This window comes from Ursus americanus, chromosome 4 (assembly GCF_024610735.1).
Source record: "Ursus americanus isolate L20-20 chromosome 4, mUrsAme1.1.p, whole genome shotgun sequence".
Taxonomy (NCBI): domain Eukaryota; kingdom Metazoa; phylum Chordata; class Mammalia; order Carnivora; family Ursidae; genus Ursus; species Ursus americanus.
The window spans coordinates 55,687,797-55,708,311 of NC_142130.1; the positions used below are offsets into that span (position 1 = coordinate 55,687,797).

The following is a 20,515-nucleotide window of genomic DNA, read 5'->3' on the forward strand; positions in this document are numbered from 1 at the left end:
TCCCTCTCCCACTCCCTCTGCTTGTGTTCCCTCTCTTGCTGTCTCTCTCTGTCAAATAAATAAATAAAATCTTAAAGAAAAAAAAAAGTCAGCTGCCTAACTGACTAAGCCACCCAGGCACCTCAATAGAAATAATTTTTAATAATTATCTAGATTAAACCTATTACCTCCTATACACCTAAACTTGCTAGTTCTTTCTGAATTCAATACTTTTGTTCATCTTAGATTCACAAACTCAATACCCCAGGATTATCTTCAAAAATTTCTCTCTATAGTGGGTATCATTGGTATTGTCTGCTTATCATATTTCCTTTTTCTAGAAATGATACCCCACACTTACCATTCCCCCCAGTTATGGTGGGAGGTCATCATGTTCTAATATGATTCCATCCTCTCCTCCTGGCCATTGTTGGTTGGTTCTAGGGTAGACATCCAAATCAAGATGGAATAATTAGGATGTTAGAAAGACTTAAGCTGACAAACAGCACCTTAATTTATTTTTTTCTCATATAACAAGAACTTTAGCCCAGGGCTACAACATCTGCTCAAGGATGTATCAGGAACCAGGCTCCTTCTATCTTATTGCTCTGCAAACTTTTTCATGTGACTTTTAAAATCTTCATCACAAATGGTTGCTGCAACTCCAGATATATGCATATTATTGTAGAGGAAAAATATGGAGGGGCTAAAGGCAAAAGGCGAAGGACTAAGGGGCAGGCACCATGACTCCTCCCTTTCATAAAACTTTTCTGGAATATTTGGGTGGTATCTATACCTCTCTGAAAAACTAACTTTAAAATTAAAGAAAAAGCAAGGCAACAACACCAAATTGCATTGGATATTCAACTTACATTTAACTTTAAGAACCAACTGTTTTAATGAAATATGTAAATACTTGCCTCTAAAGACCTAAACACTTAAAAAATAAATTGTAAAAAAATAGAGTAAAAACAGCAAAAAGTCCATTGCTTTGCTAATTGCACTACTACCACCCCACCAACATCCCCGTTAGAATTTTTAATAAATTGGCAGAAGTGCACCAAGGTAAACACATCTGTTTGGCAATACTTTGTTAATAATTAGCCAGAGTCTAATTATCTATATGGGAGTAGCAGACCTGAGTCACTTTGATCATGCATTTCTTAAATTCAGATCTCAAAATTGGGGAATTGGTGAAAATAGTACAATTTAGTAAAGCTAATGGGACTCATGAGTGTCCCCCCCCCCCCCTGCAGCCCGGCCTGGTGTGTGTGTGTGTGTGTGTGTGTGTGTGTGTGTGTGTGTGTGTGTTGTTAAAAGGCAGTAAAGCTGTCAGGGGGATGAAGTCAGAGTCCCTTCTGACTCTCGCTAAAAAAGGGCAGGCCTAAAGTCAGTTATGCTCAAGGCTTTGGGGAATAGAGGAGAGGAAAAATTCATAAGGATTCTGAGAAGCATGTAGAGTTTCAAAAATTCATGAATTTGTGTAAGGCTATTCAGAATCTTGTTGCTTGGTAGGGTCATATAGAGCATAAAGCAATAGAGGCAACTGGACTCAAAAAAGGATGAGAACCCTTACCTTACCCCTTACGTTTTATAAGTTACTGTAAACCTATTATTTGTTCCCACTAGCATTCTGATGTTTGAAATTGCTTGAATAATTCAGGGGATTTTTTTTTTTTAATCCCATGTTGAAAAATTGGGCTTAAATCCCTTGGAGACAATTTCTACCCATAGGAAGACGATTTAAACTCACACTAATCAGGCTGTGTGAAAATGAATAAAGAAAACCCAATTCAAAGTAGGGTCAGGAGCAATGAAGGGATGGTGCTCCCTCAGCATCCATCCCAGCTTACTTTACATAACCCTGCAGGAAGAAGGAAGATTTTCTCCTCACCCAGCAACAACCCAGCCACCACAACTTAGAACTCTCCTTCTCCTCCTATGAACTTTCCTCCAAAGAAACCCCTCCAAACACCCTCCTTTCCTCTATAAAAGCAAGTCCCTCTCCTCTGTTCTTCATTCCTCTCTATTGTTCTTGCCTCTGTGTGCTGTAATCTGCATGTCCTGAGTCGCAGTTCCTTTGCTGTTCCCAGATAAACTCATCTTTGTTGATTGAATAACAGGCTATTTTATTTTTAAGGTTGATAGTCATAAAAGACTTTCTTAAGCATAGTATAATTAGGTAAGGGTAGGGAGGGCTCTGGATTTTAGCAGAAAGAAGAGCAGCCCCTTGCATAAAGAGGCTAAGGACAGGGAGGGATGGAAATCTGCAAACTAGTACACAATTGGCTCAAGACCAGACTATCTGACTGGGCATATGTTCAAAATGGCCTGTGCCTGCTTATCTTTTCTTGCCTTTATGGGTATTCTCAGAATCAGAGCAATAATGAAAGGGGGTTCTTCTAGAAAGATAGGCTACAGAGTTTCTTTCCATTAATGAGGTTCAATTACTAACCCCAGGCCCAGCCAAATCCTATCACAGGCATCTAGGAGAGACAACTCTTCCTAAAGTGATGGTTCTTACCTTCCCTTTCCTCCTGCAACTCAGCTTGGCAGCAAGTTACACTATAGCTAAAAGCCATTGGTTTTCTTCTCCCAAAGTAGTTTATTCACTTCTCAATCCAAGCCTTTACCTTTCATTGAATCTGCTAGCAAGTCAAGTGTGCCTACCCAGCTAACGCTGTGTCCCAGTGGGAGTGTTGCCAGGCGCAGTTGTGGATAGGTAAGATACACTGGCTTGAACAGCCGGTCTGACCCATAGCCATGGAAGTTCCATCACTGCATCTAGCCACTAAGAAAAAACTTGTAGAGACTACCACCAGTGGCTTAAATTATTATTTACCATTAGAAATTAAAATCATTCCGGGGCACCTGGGTGACTCAGTCGTTAAGCGTCTGCTTTCCGCTCGGGGTATGATCCCAGAGTCCCGGATCGAGCCCTGCACTGGGCTCCCTGCTCCGCTGGGAGCCTTCTTCTCTCTCTCCCACTCCCCCTGCTTGTGTTCCCTCTCTTGCTGGCTGTCTCTCTCTCTCTCAAATAAATAAATAAAATCTTTTAAAAAAAAAAAAGAAATTAAAACCATTCCATGACAGTCATTCTAACACTTTTATGTCCAGACAACATAGAACTGTGGTAGGGTTACAGGAACAACAACAACAAAAAATCTGTCAAATCTACGTTAGCTTCTTTCTTCTTTTTTGAAGACTGTGTGTGTGCGAGAAAGTGTGTGTTGGGGGTAGCAGGGAGGAAGCAGCGTGGATGTTTGCGGGGCCTAGTTTACAGGAGTTTTTGAAAGTACTACAGGTGAGAAATACTTGGCAGGACCCCACAATTATAGGACTTTATGTATTTTTATTTTTTATTTTATTTTTTAAAAAATATTTTATTTGTCAGAGAGACCAAGCACAAGCAGGGGGAGCAGCAGGCAGAGGGAGAAGCAGGATCCTTGCTGAGCAAGGAGCCCACAGGACTGCATCCCACGGTCCTGGGATCATGACCTGAACCGGAGGCAGATGCTTAACCGATTTAGCCACCCAGGCATCCCAAATTTTAAGTATTTCCAAATCTCTTATTCCTTGGTCGCCCAAACACACCAGGTCATTAGTTTTATGGTGGTTTAGTAGAACAATCACTTTGCTTTTCCTATTTCTAAAATAATCAAGTGGGAAGTGCAGGAGCAAGACCTGGGAAGATTTTAATGATGAACTGCGATATGAATTGATCCCAGAAACTCTTTTACTAGGATTTTCTTACGCGCCCTTTTCTAGCTTGCCCTTGCCGACTCCCCTTATAAACTGCTGGTAAGTAAGGAGTCTCCCAGGCTCCGCCCCCAGCCAATCCTGCAAGCTCTAGAAGGTCTCACGGACTGGAACTAGGCTCGAACGGGCTTTCTGTAGATTCAGAACCAGAATTTGCTTGAAAATGTAAATTGGGGCGGGGGTCTCTGGCCATACTTCTGCCCCATTAGTCCTCAGCGTCCAGCCCTACCTTGTCTTCTCCTTGTGGTTGACTGGCCAGCAGACCAGAAGTTGTACATGACCAGAAAGCCTCTTATCTCTGCTTTCGCTTCCACTGCCCTCCCGCTTCCCCCGCACCCAGATCCCTTGTCTTGGGACCCGCCCTTCTGGGGCGGTGGATTCTTTATCTCCGCGGCGCGCCCGTGCAGGCGGCGATAGCGGCCGAACTACAGCTCCCAGCATCCCCGTGTCCCGCCGGCCGCCCGGGAGCCGACCCGGTAGTAGCTCTTCTCCGCCAAAGGTTCCTTCTGCCTGAGCGGCTCGCCAGCTTGGGACTCCCAGGGAACTCAGGGGCCGGTCTCCGGGACGTGGACATTGCCGGGGTGGCAGCGCGGAAGCATGGCCTTGCACCTGGGCAGGCTGAGCGCGAGCTCCTGCTGGCGAGCGGCGCAGGGCGGCCGCGGAGGGCTGTGCGCTCGGCCCCGGCGCGGCGCGGCCGCACGAATCTGCCGGGCCCCGGGCGCGGCGGGCACCGAGCAGTGCCGGGGGCTGGGGCACATCCCGACGGGAGGAGGTCCCCGGCTGGGGACCGGCCTGACCACGGCGCTGGCGGGGCTGGCCGGGCTGGCGGGGCTGGCCGCCGCCGCCTTCGGGCACCTGGAGCGGGCGGAGATGGTGCCCAAGAGCTCGGGGGCGCTGAGACCTTCGTCCGGGAGGCCGGAGGAGGAGGAGGATGAGCTGACCCGCCGCTGCAGCTGCTTCATGGCCCCTCCTGTGACCGACCTGCGCGAGCTGCGGGGGAGGCCGAGCGACATGAAGACCAAGATGGAGCTGCTGATCCTGGAGACCCAGGCCCAGGTGTGCCAGGCGCTGGCACAGGTCGATGGGGGCGCCCGCTTCTCCGTGGACCGGTGGGAGAGGAAGGAAGGTGAGGAGGACCGTAGAGGGAGGTGGAGGTGGGAATTAGAGTTGGGGCTTTAAGTTGCTGGCAGAAAATGAGAATGGTGGATGAAAGTAGGAGAGAGGTACCTACAAGAGCAGCTGCTAGGTTAGAAGAGACACCTTTAAAAAGAGGGATACTAAAAGGGTCATGAGACATCTGGATGCAGATCTTTGGTCACTCTAAAACTGTACATTTCAAAATCTATGCGATTTTATAATGGCATTTTTCTGGAAGTCCTGCGGTTATTTTTAGCCAACAAGCTTGGATGTCCAAAGTTGTAACTGAGCATCGATCTTACCCACATTTCATGTTTCTCTGGGTGCATTTACCCTTTCTCCTCCTTTAGAGATGGAAAGATGAACTTGCCTTCTATTTGCTAAGTATCTGGCCAGACTCCTCCAGCCGAGGGTGTAATTGTGTCAGTATGTCTTTTTCTCAAGTTGCACAAGAAATATTTGGCTTGTCAGTAATTCTTCCAAATGCACACATCAGATTTCCTGCTAGGAAAATCTTACTTTCCAGTGGCAAAAATCTTCTGTGTTAAAACCCATTTCTTCTGATTGGTGGTTGTCAGAAGGAGGGGCTGAGGGGAGTGGGCAAAATGAGTGAAGGGGATCAAGAGGACAAACTCCTGGTTATAAAATAAATATGTCATGAGGAGGTAATGTACGGCATGGGGACTATAGTCAAAAATATTGTATTGCATGTTTTAAGGTTGCTAAGGGAATAGATCTTGAAAATTCTCATTGTAAGAAAAATTTTGTAACTGTGATGATGGTAACTAGACTTATTTTGCAATGTATACAAATATTGAATCAATGGCTATACACCTGAAACTAGTATAATGTTATATGCTAATACTACAATAATAAAAACCCAGTTTTTATAGAATCATGTATTCATGACCATGGTATTGCCTATGGAGTGAAACTGCACATCTTGGTCATAAACTGGAAGAATTCCTGACTTCTTAGCTAGGAATACTGCAGCAGCTTCTCATTAGCAGATTTTGAGCTGTATACTGCCACATCTGTATTAAATGAAGTTAAATCTGGTCTTCAAAGTGTTTTCCATCTTGTCATGTTTTCAAGTGAAGACCATTGAACCAGACCACAACCTCAAGTACTAGAATAGCTAGTGTGGCCTTCAGAAGTCACTGAATTTTTTGTGTGCCTCTGTTTCCTCATCTATGAAATGAGATTAGAAATAATATATGAGGGTATTATAAGGATGGATGTAAATGAAGTGCTTAAAATATTGTCTGATGTGTAGAAAAACAAATTGTTTGGTCCATTTGCCAGCTATGTGATCTTGGATAAGGTGTTTTGTCTTTCTGGGCCTCGTTTTCTCATTTGAAATGTGGGGGGGGGGGGGGTTGGGGGGGTTTCACTGGATCATCTTACGTCCCATCCAGCTCTAAAAATTCTTAGAAATAAAACAAGACAAATAGGTACTTCCGTGAAACTGTTCCCTTGGTGATAACTCTAGTGTCTTAAAAACAAACTATTAATAATAAAGCTCAGATACCTAAATATTAATGTGTGTCTTATTCAGTTTAAGCTTCCCAAATCCCTGAAGAGTTCAACTACCTACTGTTTAATTGCCTGTAAACAAAATTAAATGGTAACACGCTGAGAAAAAACAATTGAAATAATATGGAGTTCTTAAACTCGGTAATAACAGAACATTCCTCAAATATACCTATACCTGTTTTTAACCTCAGCCTTCTCTCATATATCATCACCAGTGGATGTCATTCTGCACAGTAGTTGAAGGGAAAATATTCCTGTGATTTATTTTAGATGTGGAAGAAATCCTCCGTTTAGTGATGTGGGGGAGATACGATATTTGCCCACTATCAGTAGCAATGTCCTCGAGCTAAGCTGATTATCTAATTTTATGGTGCTTAAAAATTACAAATAAACTGACATTATAGAAGATTTGGAAAATAAAGGAGGAAAATAACTCCTAATCCCACCACCGTCGCTCAGGGGTTGTTTCGGATTTGCATCTACCCTTCTACTGTCTCCTCACATGCTATTTCTGTAAACAGGAGGTGGCGGCATCAGCTGCGTGCTTCAAGACGGGCATGTTTTTGAAAAGGCTGGGGTGAGCATTTCTGTTGTCCATGGGAATCTTTCTGAGGAAGCAGCAAAACAAATGAGAAGCCGAGGAAAAATTCTGAAGACTGCAGATGGTAAATCAGTCTCCACAGCCTGTCACAGCCCCTGCACACCTTGTCTCCCCCACAAGTTTTCTTTGTAAAATAAATAGTGCTTCTGTAAAAATCCATTTGGGTACATAGGCCAGAGAAGCATGCTCACATTTCCTTTTTTAAAATTGTTTTTTAAGACACAAAAAGCAGCTTTTGACAATTGATTCCGAAACTGTGTTGGAGTTAATGAAGCTGGCTGATTGAGCGCTGCTCACTCTGTTTTATTTTCCAGGTAAATTGCCATTTTCCGCTATGGGTGTGAGCTCTGTTATCCACCCCAAGAATCCTCATGCTCCTACTATCCATTTCAACTACAGGTACTTTGAAGTAGAAGAAGCTGATGGTAAGCATCCCTGGAGCTGTGCAAAATATTGTGCAAAAAATGTATATCTTAAAACAAGCTACGGGGCGCCTGGGTGGTGCAGTTGTTAAGCGTCTGTCTTCAGCTCAGGGCATGATCCCAGTGTTCTGGGATGGAGCCCCACATCAGGCTCCTCCACTAGGAGCCTGCTTCTTCCTCTCCCACTCCCCCTGCTTGTGTTCCCTCTCTTGCTGGCTGCCTCTGTCAAATAAATAAATAAAATCTTAAAAAAAAAAAAAGCCAGAGGGTATAATCTAAACGTGAGAAGGAACATATAAATCTTAACTAGGTTTTTCAGAAGGCAGATGAAGCCTGATTCCTTGGCAGGTGCAATGGATTATGTGCTAGAGGTGAAAAGAGAAAATAGTGTTGGCTGGGCTCTGACTTCCCCCTATTTCCTCCAACACAGAAGGAATGATTTACTGAATCTCAGACTCAGGGTGCACGCAGGGTTCTTTCACAGGAAAGAAAATCCTTAGGAAATCCAAAGGAAAACCTATGTACTAGGTTACGTTGAAATGAAGAACTTGCTTATGGAAAATATCTTTCACATGCATCGTTTCACTGTTCACCAGCACATTGTCGGTGGGTTTAAGATGGGGTGGAGTTGATCGTGCCTCATTATGGACATGTGGTTCCAGCCCCTGTCTGCAGTTAGCTGGGCCAGGTGTTCCCTCCCGGCGGAGGGTCTGTGCAGTGCCTCCCTGGGGCTGTGGGTGTGTCTGCAGGTATTGGCATTTAAAGTCCATGTATTTAACTTGCATTTTGAAGACATTAGTTTGGTTCAGCCTTTTAATGTTAGAAGTTGGTAACTGGTACTGACAACTTATAGACCCAACTAAGCACATGAAATAGTTAGTCTCAAATGGTAAGTTGTGTCCCTCTGCAAGCGTTTTTACCCTTTCTGGGGTAAGGGGAGGGGGGCAGTGGTTTTTAATACAGGGAACATCAGAATCTCCTGGGCAGTTTTTAGAAACTGCCAATGCTTGGGCCGGAGATCTGCTTGTCTTTTGTTTGCTTGGTCTTTAAGTTGTGACCTAGCAGAGGCATTTTATGCTCCTCACGTGATTTGATACACAGCTGGAGTCCACCCATGTGATGTTTCATCATTCACTGCCGTATGTGTCCTTTTGCTCCTGGTTCTACTCTCGCTTTTTAATTTCCTATTTCTCTTTCTTCCTTCCTTCCTTCCTTCCTTCCTTCCTTCCTTCCTTCCTTCCCTCCCTCCCTCCCTCCCTCCTTTTTAAAATTTATTTGTTTGACAGAGAGAGAGACAGCCAGCAAGAGAGGGAACACAAGCAGGGGGAGTGGGAGAGGAAGAGGCAGGCTCCCAGCGGAGGAGCCTGATGTGGGGCTCGATTCCAGAACGCCGGGATCACGCCCTGAGCGGAAGGCAGACGCTTAACGACTGAGCCACCCAGGCACCCCTCCTATTTCTTTTTCTTTCTGCTTTTACCTTTTCTTTCCTGCCTGGGCTTTAGTGGTCATTCAGAGTTAAATTTAGTTAAATATTTTTTGATTGTCACCCATTCTGTGTTTAGTCAACTAAGCTGATAAATTTGGTTTGCAGATACAGGGAGTAGTGTGCTACGTCTCAGAGTCCAAAGCGTGCATGAGAATGTCATGTCTTGATTTCGTAGGTAACAAACAGTGGTGGTTTGGCGGTGGATGTGACCTTACTCCAACATACTTGAACCAAGAGGATGCTGTCCATTTTCACAGAACTCTGAAGGAGGCTTGTGACCAGCATGGTCCCGATCTCTACCCTAAATTTAAAAAATGGTACGTAAAGGTATTGTCATGACACCTAAAATATATTTCATTCCTTCCTTCTGCAGATCCTGAAGGCAACTACTATGTCACTAAATACCTTTTTCAGTGAAGGTCGATCTGTTTTCTTTGCCCACTAGAAGTGGGATACCAGTTCGAAGTGGTTTTATTAGGTTATTTACTTAGAAATATTTGAATATCTGTAATAAAAATTGGGTAACAGCATATTTTTTGATCCCAGATGATTTAGGATATAAATTTGAATGTGATCTGTACCTCAGAATTAGAAGTTTTTTAATCCTCCTGTGGGATATTAACTTCTCAGATGAGAACTGTTGTTGCTGTGGAAATAATAGAACATAGGAAGGGTTGGAGAACTATTAGGAAAAGATGCAAATATACCAGATGCTTTGGACAAGGAGAAAAGTGGAATTGGAACTCTGTTAAAGAAACTCTAATGATAAAGGAAAGGGAAACAAATGAGTTGTGAGGAGATCCAGGATATTTGGTAGATGTGAAATGGAGTCGGGGGATAAATTGTTTGGAATAGGAGTAAAGTACCCAACTTTGCTTAGAGCTAGTTGGCATTCTTGAAAAGGGAAGGACAGGCAAGGTTTTGGTGATTTTTTATTTGGGGAGGGGTTTGCTTTGGTTTTTGAACTAATAACTGGAATCTTGATATTATTTATGTAAGATTTGGAGTTCAGCTTTAAAATCCTCAGATACATTCTCCTTTTGATTGATACTGCCACTGGAAACTGCACAGCTGTGGAAGCTTGGATGTGTGAGGGATTTTTTTTCTCTCACAAATCAGCATCCTTCCAGGAAAAGAACTGGTATGGATAACATTGTCTTTTTTTGGGTTTTCTTTAACTGCTATTTTTGAGATGACTTCAGCTGAGTGATTTGAGTTACTAAGATATCTAGGATGCAGGCTAGTTAAGTTTTCAGTATAAGTATTTAGCACATTTTTTAATTTTGTAATTTCATGGAGCTTCTGAAATAGTGTGATTTGATTAAAGCTGACTCCACAGCCTTGCTCAGGATGTACTTCAACTGTGTTCATAAAATGTGCATGTGAAGGAAAGCCAACAAGTCACAGTCAAGGTTAATTAGACCGATGCATCAGCTCTAGGCTACCTTTTTGCAGCTGCTACCTTTTTTTTTAAGCTATTAAGGCTATTTTTTTAAATTAAGGTTATTTTTAATAGAACCTTTTAAATAGCTTTTAGTTTTTGTTTGTACAGGTTTTTCTACTTACCCTTATTCTTCTAGAGATCATCTAACAAGCTATTTCTACAATGTAAACTGTTCTGCGAATTTAGCATTTAAGAAACGCGCTCTGGTAGGCACAGAGAGGGGGAAGACTCCAGACCAAGACCAGATGGCTAGTTCGATGTGCTGGCTCACAGGGGAACCTTTCCTATGTCTGTAGGTGTTCTCTGAACGTCTCCTTCCACCAGCCCCTCCCTCGGTCCTGCACGCTCTGGAGCCTTCACATTTTATTGCTGAAAGAGACCTTAGAGATTATTTACTGTACTTTGGTGAATAAAGAACTAACTCAAGAGCTGAAGGGTTGGCGCCCAGACAGACCTGGTTGGTGGTGTTGGTGGAGGATTCCTGTCTTTCCTCTTGCAAAAGCAACAGTGCTGCTGAGGGCAGCCACGTCACTCGTTCTGAGAAATACGCTATTAATACTGGGCTCTTTGTTTCTTTTTCACTAAAGTTTTTAGATTTCATATCCTTTCGATAGACGTGTGTTAAATTCCTTACTTGCTTTGCAGATAGAAGCATAAGCATTTTCTACATGGGTGCTAATGACAGGAAATCTGACTAAAGTCCTAGTTTCATTTTCATAGTTGGACAGAAAGTAAGGACCCTGTGTTGACGTGAGTCAAGGATAGCGCGCCCTAAGCTGAAATGCTCACATTGATTTTCATGTCTTTTTTTCCCCTTTGATCCTTGACAAGGCCTTGCTGTGTTTTCCAGGTGTGATGATTACTTCTTTATAGTCCATCGTGGGGAAAGGAGGGGCATCGGGGGCATCTTTTTCGATGATCTTGACTCTCCTTCCAAGGAGGAAGTGTTTCGCTTTGTGCAGAGCTGCGCCCAGGCTGTTGTTCCTTCTTATATTCCTCTTGTGAAGAAGCACCATGATGAGTCATTCACGCCCCAGGAGAAGCTGTGGCAGCAGCTCCGGAGAGGACGGTGAGTGAGCAACAGGAGAATAGATAGTCTCATTGCATAACTGGCGGGGGAAGCGGAGCAGTTGGAGTAAGTGTGGGTGGTGTGTTGTCTTGGGCAGATATTTTGCTAGAGTTGTATTAATACTATCCTGAGCTGCGTTTATAACTAGATGAATGTTTAGTGAATATTAAAAATCGTGTTAAATAGTATTATAAAAAGAGCAAGGTTGGGGCACCTGGGTGGGTGAGCGTCTGCCTTCGGCTCAGGTCGTGATCTCAGGGTCCCGGGATCGAGCCCGCACAGGCTCCCTGCTCAGTGGGGGTCCTGCTCCTCCCTCGCCCTCTGCTTCTTCCCTGCACAATCCCCCTCCGTGCTTGCTCACACTCTCGCTCTCTCTCAAATTTTGTGGGTTTTTTTAAAGCTTTTTATTTTATTTTTTTATTTATTTATTTATTTTTTTTTTTTAAAGATTTTATTTATTTATTCGACAGAGATAGAAACAGCCAGTGAGAGAGGGAACACAAGCAGGGGGAGTGGGAGAGGAAGAAGCAGGCTCATAGCGGAAGAGCCTGATGTGGGGCTTGATCCCATAACGCCAGGATCACGCCCTGAGCCGAAGGCAGGCGCTTAACCGCTGTGCCACCCAGGCGCCCCTAAAGCTTTTTATTTATTTCATTTGTCTGTACGTTAGAGATGCATAGCAGCCAGGTAGTGGTACTTGCTGAGTTTAATTCAGCTGATTCCTTTTAGTCTTCTAGCAATGCCTTCCAGCCTTATGCCAAGATATGGGCATCATTTAATGTTTTTGCTGCTTTATAAATTTGGAATCCCAGACTCTTCCATTCATCTTTAAGATTTCATGGAGGTCGTTGTAATGGACATAATCATTTCTGAAATTATTTATACTTAATGATAATATTAACTAATTATGGAGTCCTTATTGTGTGCCAGCCAATATGTGAGACATTTCCTTCTGCCCCAAATAAGAGCTTCCCTTATTTATTTATTTGATGTATGTATGTATGTTAATAATCTCTACACCCACCGTGGGGCTCATACAACCCCTAGATCAAGGGTCACATGCTCTACTGACTAAGCCAGAAACAAAAAAACTAGAGCCAAATACAGAGAACAAACTAGTGGTTACCAGCGGTATGTTGGTGGTGGGGGGGATGGATGAAATAGGGTGAAGGGGATTAAGAGTTCACTTTTGGTGATGAGCATGGGGTAATGTACAGAATTGTTGAATCATTATATTGTACACCTGAAACTAAAATAACAATTATATGTCTATAAAATAAATATCCAATGAAAATTTATTTAAAAAAAAACCTCTGGAAAGGGCAGTGGTCTAGTTTTGCATAGGATTTTATGTGCAAAGCTGACCGGGGGCACCTGGGTGGCACAGCGGTTAAGCGTCTGCCTTCGGCTCAGGGCGTGATCTCGGCGTTAAGGGATCAAGCCCCACATCAGGCTCCTCCGCTATGAGCCTGCTTCTTCCTCTCCCACTCCCCCTGCCTGTGTTCCCTCTCTCGCTGGCTGTCTCTATCTCTGTCGAATAAATAAATAAAATCTTTAAAAAAAAAAAAAAAAGCTGACCGGTTCTGTGAATACTAATTAGGTGAAACCTTAAAACTTCTTAGATGTAGGAATCATGTTTTGTGTTCTTTTTGGTGTTTGTTTTTTGTGTTGGTTTTGGTTTTTGTGACTGTTTCTCACAGAGAACCTCCTTCAACCACCCTTATCTCTGGGCCTTAAGCTGGCAGTAAACTCTGGGACTTCAGATAACCGCAGCTCTTCACTGCGGTTGTCAGCATTGTCTTCACCGTGCACACGGCACGTGTCACCCTATCTGTGTCCTTCACGGGTTACACCTGCTTCACTTCCTCAGCCCCAGATAGGGCTGCCCTTATTGATTGATTGATTGTGTGTATGTATGCTAGTACTTTCTACATCCAGTGTGGGGCTCAAACTCACAACCCCTAGATCGAGAGTCGCATGTTCCACCGACTAAGCCAGCCAGGTGCCCCAGAAACTAATGTTGAACTTATTGTCGCTTTGCTGTATTTTAGGTAAGGGAAACAGGATAAAATTTACGCCTCTGTTAAGTTGAAGGGAATGGCTAAGGTTCATGGTGTGCAGACATCTCAGAGAGGATAAATGTATGAGAAGGCACAGAAAGATCAGATCTAAGTGAAACCTGGTAGGAGTCAGAGAGGCATTCTTCACTCAAAAAAGAAAAGCAGTACAGGGATCCTTACAGAAAAGCATTTAGTGAGTTCCATACAAGGGCCTTTGAAAGAGACATCTATACAAACTGGGGAATCACAGCCATCCCTTCAATACTGTTTCAGAACGGCAGCAGCAGGGGTGAAAAAGGTGGCTGAGAGACTGAAATTCTTTTCCATGGTCTTAGGAAGAAATTAAGAAGTTTTGCTTTCTATTATCTTTTGAAACAGGTAGAAGAGGTTAAATAGTTATTAATGCACAAAATTCAATCTGTGATGAATCAATATTGTGGACTAGAAAGGGATCCATGGATGTAATTTATTTAAACTTTCTCAGGGCTTTTGGCAAGTTTGCACACAGACGGGTGTTTTCTAAGAATTCAAGTACTGTGGGATTCTAGAGGATATCTTCCTGCAGGTGTGACTAAAACTGATCAGTAGGTAAACAAGACTGTGGGAGGGAAGTTTAGACCAAGAGAATAGTTTCCGAATGAGTTGAGAAATACTCTGAAAGGGGGACTGTTCATTGAATTTTCAGCTTTATGGGTCATTCTAAATTCCATATGAGTAGTAAAAATTATCTTTGAAGTTTAAATAACCTTTTACAAAAGATGCCATGATGTTAAAGGCAGTCAGAGATTTTTAAGCTAGACAGAGTTTAGATCTGACGCCGTGTCAGTTAATGAAACATAAATTTATTGAACCAAGTTTTAGTTGATGCTAAGGATATTTTTCTTAGCAAAATAAAATTGAGCACTGCCACTCAACCACTCATTATTATGATTGCCCCTAATTTGCAGGAAGACTGAATTATATGACTGCTTATCAATGCTATTAACTACTTTAAGAAAAGGAAATTTCTAGAATACATTAGTAATAATTAGTAGATTGCCATTACCTGTACTTGGCCTTTCAATTAACGAAAGTTTTGTATCTTAGTACGTGGAAGTTATAGGGGGTGAAATAAAGTCTTCTGAAACATCTCAGACCATGGTGGAAGGCCATGTTCTATACTGATAAGGGGTGCCATTTCTTTCCCTTTAATTGTTTTAGTGCCTTAAAGTTCTCAACTTTGTGTTCATTCTGTTTATTTATTGGAAAACATAACCTTCTTGTTTTGTAACTGCTCTAATTTGGGGCTGAATCTATATCCTATTGTTTGTTGGGTAGAATGCCCTTTTATTTATGTCTGTCCAGATGGAGAAGACTCAGCTGGCTGTAGACTGGCGTTCCCTGTGCCTGTTCCAGCTGATTGAGAGGAGGAGGGTCAGTGGGCACGAAGCATCCCCTACTCCCCTTAGAGTATTCATTATGGACTAATCTTAAGAAAGATTTTATTCAACTGGTCTTTAATGTTATTTGTTGTCTTTATGTCAGGTATGTAGAATTTAACCTGCTGTATGATCGGGGTACAAAGTTTGGCCTCTTCACTCCGGGATCCAGGATTGAAAGCATCTTGATGTCTTTACCTTTAACTGCTCGGTAAGAATAAGTCATCATAGTTATCCCTCCACTCTCTGTCTATTAACCCCCTACAAAACATGAACGTTAACACTGCAAATGTCTTATCTAAAGACTTCATTGGTTTTGACTTTGCTGATTTTATAATAAAATCACAGTCAAAGAATAAGTAATTTTTTTTTTTAAAGAATGAATGGCAGATTGAATGACATGGCTTTGTGGGTGACAGCCGGGAAGGGTAGAGGGAGTGAGAAGATGGGGTGGATGGTGGTGTCCTTGCCTACTTGGTAATTTTCTAGGAAAAGTTATGGACAAAGCAAATATATTTGAGCATATCAGGTTTTTCAATTTAATTTTGTTAGAAATTGTTACATTTGTGAGGAAAAGTCTTACTTTCCAGTATGAAGTATGGCTTGTTTGAAAATATAAGGGATTGTTGTTGGTGCCTGGCCTTCTCTTTTTGCTTATATGTTGCTGTGGTGGGCTTCCATAAAGATTAATTGAATCTGTGGGGGCAATTTTTTTAGTAGGCTCCATGCCCAGCGTGGAGCCCAACACAGGGCTCGAACTCACAACCCTGAGATCAAGACCTGAGCTGAGATCATGAGTCAGTCCCTTAACTGACTGAGCCACCCAGTCACCCTATGGGGGGAATTTTAAAGACAGATATATTTATGTTGGTTCAGTTAGGTTGACTTTTTGACTATAAGAAAGTGAGAATGATGTGTGTCCAGACTGAAATGGAAAAGATCAGAAAAAAAGAAAAATTACATTGCTTGTTTTATAAGACCTAGAATCTTCTTTTTTTCTGTGGGTGTAAATGTCCAAATAAGAATGGACTGCTGGATGGCACTGGAAGAATGCCTTGTCTCATTCTGCTGTCCAGATCTATCCTGGTGAGATTAGTACCCCGTATGGTTGTGCCTGCCTTCAGAATGGCATTGGCTCTGTCCTTGTATAACTGCTGTTCTTGGGATTTCGTGTCCTGAAAGCTCATGCACATCCCTGCTAGGTGTTCCTGCCGCCCTAGAGACGAGATGTGAATAAAAAGTAGAGATAAGTTTTTAAGGCCTCCAGTAGTCTTCCTGATTACTACTGGCCCCTAATTATAAGGTACATTCCAAGCCGCAGATAATGGGTCGATTATACATCAGTCCCTTGCTCATTTGAATAGTTAACATGACGGTCCCTTCTGGCTTCTTATAGTCGATACCATGGGTGTGTAACCTTCAGGCTGTAAGATGAATCCAGGTCCACTTGTGAAGTGTTTTTGTGCAGTCCTTGAACTACGAATGAATTTGACATTTTTAAAGGATTATTAAAAACAAAAAAGGATATGCGAAAGACTACATGTGGTCTCACAAAGCCTAAATTAAAGTTACCTGTCACCCTTTATAGGAAAAGGTTGCTGACTCCTGGTCTAAACCAGTGTCTGCCAGACTTCATACTACAGTTATAACCGTTTTGACTATATTTGTATATTATCTGAGGTATTATTTGCTTAAATTTTCTACTCTTATTTTTTCTGAGAGAATTTATTTAGAAAAGCAAACCAATATTATTGCTATAAATAGAAAGTAACACATTAAAATAAATGCGTAAGTATTAAGCTAAAAAACAAAATTTGCCCGTGGATCATTAGCGGTTCTACAATATATGAAACCCTGGTTTATAGTAAAAGTGTATTTTGGCTGTGGGATATTAATATTAGTCAAAGTATGCTCAGGAATTATTAAAATATTTCTTTAGCAGCAACTGTTTTAAAAATGGCTAGTAGGTAAAAGGTATGTTAGGTACGTTGGAGACGAGGTATAAGACATTTTTTACTTAGAATTTTATTTTTCTTTGATTTTAAGTAAAGAGGTATGTGTATTGTTCATTAAAATTTTTATTAGTATTACATGTTTTGCTTTTGTTTTGGACCTTTATAGATGGGAGTACATGCATTCACCCCCAGAGAACTCCAAGGAAGCGGAAATTCTGGAAGTTCTGCGCCATCCGAGAGACTGGGTGCATTGATGCACACGGAGCGGCCTTCCTGGGGCGTGGGGGACACAGAGCGTGTGCCCCGTCCCCAGGCTGGCAGCGTTGCCACTGTGTGGCAGTTCATAAGCTGTGTCTCAGAGCTGCAGTCCTCACTCTGCAGTCTGCCTCCTTGGCAGGTGCTGACCTGTGTTTTAAGTGCTGCGAGTTTCCACTGGAAGCTGCCGGTGACAGGTGGCGACATGGCAGCTTGTCAGCGTCAATTGGTTGATATAAAACTCATTTATACTTTTAGAATCATTTTATATGATTAGTTGACAAAATATGAAATGGAGTTTCCAAGTGTTGAGCTAAGGGAATCTAAATATAGTTTATGTCAGGAAACTTCTCATGCTATTTTCGTTTCATGTATTTGTTCAGGTTTTACTTTCTGCCACAAAAATCTGTTGTGGGATACATTTTATTTTCATTAATTCAGTGAGGTTGAGACTTCATATGTTTAGAAAGCAGCTTGAAAGGAAGGTAAAATTTTTACTTTGTCATGACTGAAGTTTCGTTGATCATGATCTTGACGTGTCTTTCTCTAGAGATCAATATTGTAAAGTGTTCATTTTTCTAATGCTATTTAGGAACACTTGAAGTTTTCTTAATCTCTCCATGTTTTATAGTTCAGCGATTCCCTGTGGTTAACTCCATCACTGTTATTTAAATAAGGGACATCTAAGATGTGGTTCTGGTTTTGGAAGAACTATAATTTGTTCATGTTGGATTCTCTGCACTTTTGAATGTGAAACCTTATAACCTTGGAGTCTGATATTTGAAATTTCCTATTCCAGACTTTTCTATATGGAGCTTTAAGAACAATCCTGGGATTGTTGTGAGTTAGGAAATGTTTCTCATTTGCCAAATGAGAAATATTTTCCTTCGTTAATTAAAGTCAACATAACTCGTGTGAGAAGCATGTAGGCATTTTATTAAAATTGTCCTCTTTTAGAATTAGAGATTCTGCAGCTCTTTGCCCTTAAGAGAAAATCACAACAGAATTCTTAATGTGGCTTCTTTGTTCGTATAATAGTATGAGTGTATTTTTTTTTACTTTTTTTTTTTTAGTGTATTTTATTTTACATAATATATTGAAGCTTGTAAGGGATAGTATCTTCCTACATATTATTAAGCATTATTTGGAATATGTTAAATGTGTGTGATTGTGTGTGACTCTTTAGGGCTGGGAAAATGTGTGAATTCTTCAACTATCTTACCACAGATCTGCTGATAAATTTTATTATGATATATGGCTAAGAATTGTTTGTATTTTTCAGTTTTTAAAGAATAATTGACATAGGGAAGATAAATATTTTTTAGTATTAAAACCATCGTTCCTCATTCCTAGGTATTTTGCCCAAGAAAAATATAAGTTTTTTTCACTCAGATTTCCATAGCAGCTTCATTCAAGATAGCCAAAACTTAGAAACAAGAGAAATGTCCATTAACAGATGACTGGATAAACAAATGATGACATATCAGTATGTGAAAATACTACTAATTAGTGAAAAGGAACAACTGCTTGGGCGAATGGCAAAATGGCATTACGCCAAGTGAAAGAAGTCAGACACAAAAGAGGACTCACTGTATGACTACACTATGTGAAAACCTAGAAAAGCTGAAATTCAAACGAGAGAGCACCTCGGTGCTTGCTAGGACTAGGACTGGGGAATTGATTATGGAAGGCAACAAAATAATATTTTGAGGGGATGGAAATGTTCTATATATTGATTATGGCAGTGGTTACCAGACTGTTTACATGTATCAAAACTCATTGACCTTGACACTTAAAATCATGGAGTTTTATTGTATATTTGATTTATACGTTAATAAAGCTGATTAAATGAAAAAATATAGGTGTATAGGAACAAATGTTCAAATAAACCTCAGTTTACTTTTTATAATAAAAAGTATCTTGGCATATAGTTCTGCTAGTTTATTTAATTGTGTTTAGGACTGTCAGGTCTGGGCATTGGACTAAGATGAAATTTCGAAAGTTCAGAATATCAGTTTTTCATTCTCTTAATAACCATGTATTTCTCTTACAGATGGGGGAAAAGAAAAGAATTGAGTAACTATTGGAAAATAGATCATTCTACTCTTATTCAAAATGAATTTCTCTTTTAAATTCATATTGATGTTTATTCTGAGTCTACTAGAGGCCCAGGGTGTACCTCCAAATGCCCTGAACACCTAACTGCTGGTGTCTTATACATGCATCTTAGTGGTCATAAGGGGTGGAACTTTGGGGGATGGTATGTAAATGCTTTGGAGCAAACTTCTAACCACTACTTTATATCCATCACTATACTCAGCTTACCCACCTGTGCAACCGAGTGTTTAATGAGACAAAAACTTTTGCATGCTAAAGAGCACCATATTAGAATGCCGAATAATCTGTTCCTTTATGACTTACCCTTCCATGTGTCTTTTGCTGTTACAGTTCATCTGGCCAGGAATCGTCTGACACCTCTATGCCTAGGCTAGGACAACTTGAAGGCTAGGTTCAGCTCAGGACTCGGGACTGTAGAGCACAGTGCCTTCAGGTGGCTCAGCACACATATTCCAGCAAACAAGGCAGAGGTATCATGGTTGCCTTCTGATCTAGTCCAAGAGGTTGTGTAGTATCACTTCCTCCAAACTGCACTGGTTTTCAGTGAATCACTTAAGGCCAGCTCCAGATTCAAGGGGAAGGGAATTAGATCCCAAAACCACAAAGTAAATCCGACTCTTTCCCTCTTTCATTGCCCTAGTCAATTCCTGTTGAGTATAGCTTTGAAATGTTTCTTGATTTCCCAATCTTCCGTCCACTGCCACCACTCTACCTTGGTCCCACATTCCCTCTTACTTCTGCAATGTCCTACCGGTCTCTGGTCACTCTGACTTCCATTCTCTCCCTTCAAAATAACTTCCCCAAATCCCGTTATCACTGCCTTCCTCAAATATTCTAAGCATCCCCCCTTCTACAGAAAAGATGCTGCTAAACTCAACTCGACATTCAAAGCAATCTACCATCTGAGTCTGACCTCTCTTTTCTGCTCTTTCTTCTACATTCCTCCTCTGCACTTTGGCCTCGGACCTCATGACCACCACTCATCATTTTGTTGAGCATTTCCTAAACCTCTATTATCTGGCCTTTAGTCAGGCTGCTGCCACCCGTGCTTGGAATCTCTTATGCTTCCATCCATCCTTCCATGCCCAGTTCAGATTTCCAAGAAACCTTCCCTGAAGTCAATCTCTTCCACCCCTCTGCACATTTCATTGTTAGTATTGCTCTCATCACAGTCTGTATGCACATTGTCATTTAATGTATACTATACTTACTCCAAAATATCTGAGGTGGGTCTTTCCTTGTATGTAATGCCAGCTACCTTGTGCATGACATGTTA

At 41.6% G+C, this 20,515-nt stretch overlaps 2 protein-coding genes across 3 annotated transcripts in view; one reads left to right on the plus strand and one right to left on the minus strand.

Annotated features, from left to right (window-relative positions):
* Nucleotides 1-4,157, minus strand: part of LOC123784124 (ferritin, heavy subunit-like) — a 36,147-nt gene extending 31,990 nt beyond the window's left edge. Inside the window, exons 1-2 of one of the 2 annotated variants that reach the window (XR_015724221.1) lie at nt 3,968-4,157; nt 341-419 (exon numbers count right to left, since the gene is read on the minus strand). The gene's annotated coding sequence lies outside the window, so the exon portion shown is untranslated. The remainder of the gene's footprint in view (nt 1-340; nt 420-3,967) is intronic. The other variant, XM_045785383.2, reaches the window with a different exon arrangement.
* Nucleotides 4,158-4,173: 16 nt separating this feature from the next.
* Nucleotides 4,174-19,051, plus strand: CPOX (coproporphyrinogen oxidase). The gene is made up of 7 exons (XM_045785382.2): nt 4,174-4,864; nt 6,933-7,076; nt 7,327-7,437; nt 9,096-9,237; nt 11,215-11,433; nt 15,018-15,122; nt 17,033-19,051. The coding sequence occupies exons 1-7, from the start codon at nt 4,336-4,338 to the stop codon at nt 17,118-17,120; spliced, it is 1,338 nt and encodes a 445-aa protein (XP_045641338.2). The 5' UTR covers nt 4,174-4,335; the 3' UTR covers nt 17,121-19,051.
* Nucleotides 19,052-20,515: the final 1,464 nt, after the last annotated feature.

Coding starts and splice junctions, on each gene's coding strand:
- CPOX (XM_045785382.2), top strand. CDS start 4,336: ATGGCCTTGCACCTGGGCAGGCTGAGCGCGAGCTCCTGCTGGCGAGCG. Junction 4,865..6,932: donor CCGGTGGGAGAGGAAGGAAG/GTGAGGAGGACC, acceptor TTCTGTAAACAG/GAGGTGGCGGCATCAGCTGC. Junction 9,238..11,214: donor TACCCTAAATTTAAAAAATG/GTACGTAAAGGT, acceptor TGTGTTTTCCAG/GTGTGATGATTACTTCTTTA.